General features: G+C 36.1%; 1 protein-coding gene across 1 annotated transcript; it reads right to left on the bottom strand.

The window, feature by feature from the left end:
* Positions 1-717: 717 nt before the first annotated feature.
* Positions 718-3,181, bottom strand: LOC113358184. The gene is made up of 3 exons (XM_026601717.1): positions 2,959-3,181; positions 2,701-2,801; positions 718-1,633 (listed from the first exon to the last, which is right to left on the bottom strand). The coding sequence occupies exons 1-3, from the start codon at positions 3,076-3,078 to the stop codon at positions 952-954; spliced, it is 903 nt and encodes a 300-aa protein (XP_026457502.1). The 5' UTR covers positions 3,079-3,181; the 3' UTR covers positions 718-951.
* Positions 3,182-6,036: the final 2,855 nt, after the last annotated feature.

Here is a 6,036-nt window from a genome sequence, read left to right as displayed (position 1 = left end):
CTTTTTTTATTATTTTTTAAAATTAAAACAATTTTTAAAGGCCAGATTTTTCCAAAATAGAAAATGTTGTGATTTTAAGATTTGCCGAGTAGGGGGCAGGAAGAAAAATGAAACCTATAAAAAAATTGACCCAAACACAAGGCTACACGCGAATTAATTGTAATCGGTTCAATTTCTTACATCTCTCTTTATTCTCCTTTTTTATCATGGTTTCTATTTCTGTCATTATTTCTCTCCTACTTCATGGGATTATGCAAGGCGACGCGTGATTAATTGTAATTGATTCAGTTTCTCACATCTCTCTTTATTCCCCTTTTTTGTCATGATTTCAGTTTTTGTCATTACTCCCCAACTTCGTGTAATTAAGCATGCTTGAGAAATAGTTCATGATAATAGGTAAAGAGTCAAGAAAAGAAATGGATCAAGAATTAAATATTATTATAAATTTTAGGAAAATGAATAAACACAAATCTATATAAATTGGGAACCAAACAATTTATATCAAATAGAAAAATTAAATTCTAATGTTAACAAATTTTGCAAGATTAATCTAATTGAATTTGAAGTAATTTTAGGTGTTTTTAGTTTTGTTACAAGTTTGGTGAAAAATAATATTTTTTGAAGTAGTGAACGAAGTAATGTTCTACTACTCATAGGATTTGCTCTAACGATTAACTATGTTTGTCCCAAAGAGTTGTATGACTTACATACACAATATTAAAAGATTCGAGGATAAGGATGTATTAACCAACTCCTCAAAACATTTAGACCTGGATCGATCGATTCGATTCTTCTCAGACAATTGCGACATGTATGAATCGATGTATACATTTGAAACACATATCCTTGCCCGTGTCGTTATAGCACGGGTTGAGACCTAGTATATACAATAAACATAAGTATACCGCTCTGGATAACAAACCAAAGTCTCTAGCTGAGGGGCCCTCTTAGTCAGTTTTTTTTCCCACTTAACATGGATCTTCTTCCTGGAGCTGATCCAGTTCTTCCTAATCCATTTTGTTTGGTAATTTCACCACCACCAGGTTCCTCTTTCACATTCATATCCAACACCCTACACGATCTCTCTCGGCCACGCCTAGACTCTGACATCCCCGCAGAGGAACACTCCTCGACAAACAAATTTAAGTTCGAAACCTGTTCAGGATTCTGACAGTCACATATACCATTGAAAGATTTTAAACAAGAACATGTGCGTTCACCAGCTTCTATATTCTGCATAGGTTCTTCTTTTCCTATGATGAATGACGAATCATAAGACGGTGGAACCACTGGATGCGATCTCAAATGCACAGATCGTAAGAGTGCAGCTCTTCTCAAATCAGCTGAATGGCAAATATCACTGGGTGATGATGGGAATCGACCCTCAGAGTCAGAACCACGTTGACGTGGTTGAGAGCTAGCTACGCTAGAAAGGTTGCAGCCAAGTAAAGGATGTGAACTAGAGGGGCTTGAGGAAGCGTAGCAAGAAAAGGATCTCTGATGCCTATGAGGAGACACTGGACTGGTAGGAAGGCTGTCTGGTTGGATCATGGAAGTGTTGGGCGGGGCTTCACTGCAGCGACCATCATCTGAGTCTTCAGACATTGGTGAGTATTGCAAGGAGATCTCATCCCTACAATTGTAATACGTACAAATGAGAAAACAAGAAGGTAACTGGTTTATTGAAGATCCACCACAATAAACATATCATGGGAATTGCTTACAAGCTGTAACTGATAAAACTCTTACAAGCAAGTTACTAAGATGTAGCTATTAACATCACTGAAATGTGTTTTATCATAAGAAATTTTGCATAGATTCGGATGATCATTATCACGTTGATCAAACCATTCACTAGAAGCTAACATTTTTCCTTCTCATAGTTAGGCAGGTGACGCAGCACACCACTTTAATAAGGAAGTCATTGTTTATGCACATCACCAGATTCCATGGAGTAACCATCAGCTAGCTATAGATTAATGAATCATGTACAAGTGACCCTAGGAGCATGTTACACATCTACCCCGCTAAATAGAACCTCAAAATTAGTTATAAGGAAAACTAATAAACAGGAAACAGGAAAATGAACTCCCATTCATTATACGCGAACCAAGTGTATTTTAGCCAGAGTTGACCCTGGCTGTATAGCAGCAATATCCCGGTATATTACTCTAGGGGTCATTTGGTTACTTCAAACCCCAATGTCTTCATTTTCAGTTTAACAACTCCTAAGATTTCGTGATACCATCTCCAAAAGTACACCCTTTGCTTGAGGTCATCCAATTTAGTAACCAGAACTCTAACTCCAAAGAACATGACATCGATATAATCCTTACCCACAACATGTTTTTCTAAGCCAAAACCACCAAACCTTTTTTGAATTATTAATTCTTTTGGAACCACTATATCCCCAATTTTGACATCTGAAACAATCTCTATCTTTGAAAACGAGTGTTTCAGCTAAGACAGTTTAAGCAATTTCTGTCATACAGCTATTACTAAGAATTCCCCCATGCGCTATTTCATCTTACTTTACACACACCCCCTTATTGTGCAGTTCAAAATCAACACTCTCCCAATATACAAACACATATGGATACAACTACTAACCTTTAAAGCCTAACCCTAACTTTGAGAATATAACAACTAGACTTTTACAAAGACCCAATTCTAATAGGGAAACGGCAAATGTGTACATACCTGGGGTAACAACACATAGTATCGGATCGAGCTGGAGATACCATGACATTTTCAGTAAGTGAGTCTTCAACTGTTAATCCATTCAAACTAGATGCCATTATCTACACATTAAGACAGCACTTTTAACCATTATAGCTCAAGAAAAAAGCTAATTTTATGCCAAAATCAATTCTTTCCCCTCAAATAGGTCGCAAAACCATAACGTAAACTATTAACAATTTTAAAATTATCGGTCAAAAACTGAAAGGGGGAAAAAACCTCGCTTAAGTAGCGTTTTTGAGAGTGAAAATTGTCGAGATAAACTTCGTCTTCTGGATCTCGACATCTTTTGGCAGTAGGTGATGAAGTTGAGCTCAATTCACTACCAACATCTCTCATTTCTTTTTCAGAAGAAGAACTTTTTAAGGTTAGAGATTGAGAGAGATATTGAAACGCTAATTTCAGGAAAAACAAAAACGAGATGGAAAGGAACAGATGAAGTTATAGCATCTGGTTTTGGTACAACGATTCATAACGGACCGCAATAAAAACGGCAACCAAAAAAAAAACGAGAGAAGTGGTGGGCCAGCCTCCCTTGGAGGGCTGGTTTTGGGTCCACCATGTGAGCATTATTTTGCACTTTTGTTATAGGGAGGAGGTGTTCAGATCAATGTAGTTAATATCAGATATCGGTTCATTTCGACCGGGACCGATACATTGGTACGATTTTATATCGGGGATATTATCGTTGAAATATCGGTTCTAGATTTAGAGACTATAATTTTATATTAAACATTTCTCCACACATTTTCGGATAAGATATAATAGATAATATCAATTTTATCAAAAAAACAAAAGAGTAACTTTAGTAGACTTGCTTCGAGAGCTACATGCACCTCTACTACCACCCGGAAGACTTTCTTCGCCAAAATTACCCTTAAACTTTATAGAAAACGACCAATACCGTCTCATATCAGGAAATGTAGGAAAATTTCGTATCGACCGATACGGCCGATATTTGACCGAAACGGCCGATATTATCGGACGAATATCGTATCCCCGATATCCTTCTTATCGTATCGTTTTGGGCCGATATCCGAAATATCCCCGATATATCGGCCACGGCCGATATTGACTACATTGGTTCAGATCAAGCGAGTGGAAAATTCCATTCAACTCACCGACTCCCAAATGAGTTAGAGTCTAATATTTCAAGGACCAAAATATCTTTTACAGTTGACTCACTTGTTTGTTTTTTTAGCACGCAGTTTCACAACGAGTTATGTTCAGTGAGTTATATATATAACTATGAACCACCAAAAAAATCTCATAAAATCCAGAACCTTATTCTATCTATGGTCCAGTTAATGTAAAATCTCAAACTAAGAAAACAAAATGAAACATTTTTCCAATTTATGTCTTCATATATGGTACCAGTGTTTGCGGGAATGAAAAATCTGAAACACAAATCAGTTTCAGGTATTATGTGTTATAAGAAAAAAATCAGTTTGCAACACCTTGGTTCGTTATTATATATGGTAGCATGGTTCTCTTGTTTTAGGTATTATGTGTTATAAGAAAAAAATCAGTTTGCAGCACCTTGGTTCGTTAGTACCGGTGGAAGAGAATCCAAACATTCACGTTCACAATTCAAAACAACAAATCTAAATTTCTCTACCATATAGAATGTGGTGAAACTCAACATCTCACTACCATCGGAGAGACGGTGAAATACAAACATTTCACTTCCATTTCGTTGATGGTGAAATACACAAGGCCAGCCAACCAATACCCGTAATAATAATTGGTAGATTAGTGCGCAAGAAGATAAAGATGCTGAGTAATAATATGAATTTTGCTACGTTTTAATCTTTAAATTTCTTATTTCTTGTCCTTTCTTCGCACCCTAGTAAACCAGTGTTCCATCATCTTCTTCCACAACGCAAAGTGTAGGATTCTTGAAACTTATCTATGTTCACATTATATCCATGGAGTTAGCCCACTCTTTTAAGTTCTCAGCTACGTTTCATGTAGGTGGCTGCTTAAATTTTTATAAGTCAACCATCAAAAATTTCCTAGTAATATTATAGAAGCCATTTTGAATTTCAGTGACAATCAGAAAACATAATGTTATCTCTTATTAATCCATCCCCATTGGCTCAGATCAAGACACAACCCAGTGACAGTCACAAAACACAAAGCAATCTTTTCAAATCTCACTTACCCTGAATATCGAGCAACCATGTTTTCACGTCATTCAGAGGGAACGAGAATTCTTGTTTTCCAGAGTAAACAGGGCAACAAAAAAAAAATCATGGAAGGTTACAGACTTTGGTTTACGATTTCAGATGAGGTTTTATTCCTGTGGAAAGTTCATCTGATATTGCGTTCTTCATCAATTACTCTATTGATTTCGTACAACACAGTTAGCTGGTCAGGTTGTTGATAGAAATAACTAAAGGAATTCGAAAAATTAAATAAAACCAATTAAACTTGTGTGAAAGACCTCACTAAATAAACTAAACTCTACGGTACTGAGATTTTTGTATGAGGGATTTGAATTTATTTTTCTAGGGTTTCTTGTCGGAGTAGCGGAGGGAGAACAAGAAAAATTTTGTTTGGGTTTTACGAAGAATCATGTTATATGTTTGTGTGGTCCTCGAGGGTAAACTTGTCCGATTCAATGAAAAGTTAAGGCTCTGTTCTACTTAATGAGTTAACCCTGATTTTCCCGCTCCCTTGATCCAAAAGCCCCCTCCCTATAACAAAAGTGTTATTTTGAGAACTGAACTTGATATCCACGAAAAAGTTTCAGGGTCGAAAGTGCCCCCAAGTGCATAAAAACGGGAAGGGGTCATATTAGTTAGTCAAACTCATTTTACTCGGTCAAAAAATAATGCAAAATTACCAAACAGTCCATACCTAAACCTAAAGAGATAGAGAGAGAGAAAAGTTATCTCATTTTCTTTTTATTTTCTTTTCGTTCGGAGAAGAGAAAAGGGGGAAGGAGGCGATTGGTTTCTCCCTTTTCAATATAAATCAATTCGGTTAGGTTTTTGATTCCCTTTTGTTTATTAAAGATCACTAATTCTCATCTTCTCGATGGAGGCAAAGCAGAAGGTCATGTCCAGGTTAGGCTTTACAAACCCTAACCTTTTTTTTTGATTAGATCTGTACTCGCATGCTTTGTTAAAGTGATTTCAATGCTTTTTCTTTTATAAAGTGCTTTGACATCATGTGAATTTCACTATTTCCATGATTATTTCTGTTTTTTTCTCTGTTGTCTATGAAGAATCGAATCTGAAAAGTCAGGGTTTTCAAATAAAAAAATTTAGTACTCCATAAAAATGATTTTTT

The sequence above is a fragment of the Papaver somniferum genome, chromosome 3, assembly GCF_003573695.1.
Source record: "Papaver somniferum cultivar HN1 chromosome 3, ASM357369v1, whole genome shotgun sequence".
NCBI classification, from domain to species: Eukaryota; Viridiplantae; Streptophyta; class Magnoliopsida; order Ranunculales; family Papaveraceae; genus Papaver; species Papaver somniferum.
The sequence above is the reverse complement of the archived record's forward strand: the minus strand, read 5'-3'. Positions and strand labels throughout refer to the sequence as shown.

Bases quoted from the DNA above. Each gene is read 5' to 3' on its own strand.
- LOC113358184 (XM_026601717.1), bottom strand. From the start codon at position 3,078: ATGAGAGATGTTGGTAGTGAATTGAGCTCAACTTCATCACCTACTGCC. The intron at 2,802-2,958 runs GTTTTTTCCCCC...CTTAATGTGTAG, and splicing joins AAAAACGCTACTTAAGCGAG to ATAATGGCATCTAGTTTGAA. The intron at 1,634-2,700 runs GTATGTACACAT...TTACAATTGTAG, and splicing joins ACTATGTGTTGTTACCCCAG to GGATGAGATCTCCTTGCAAT.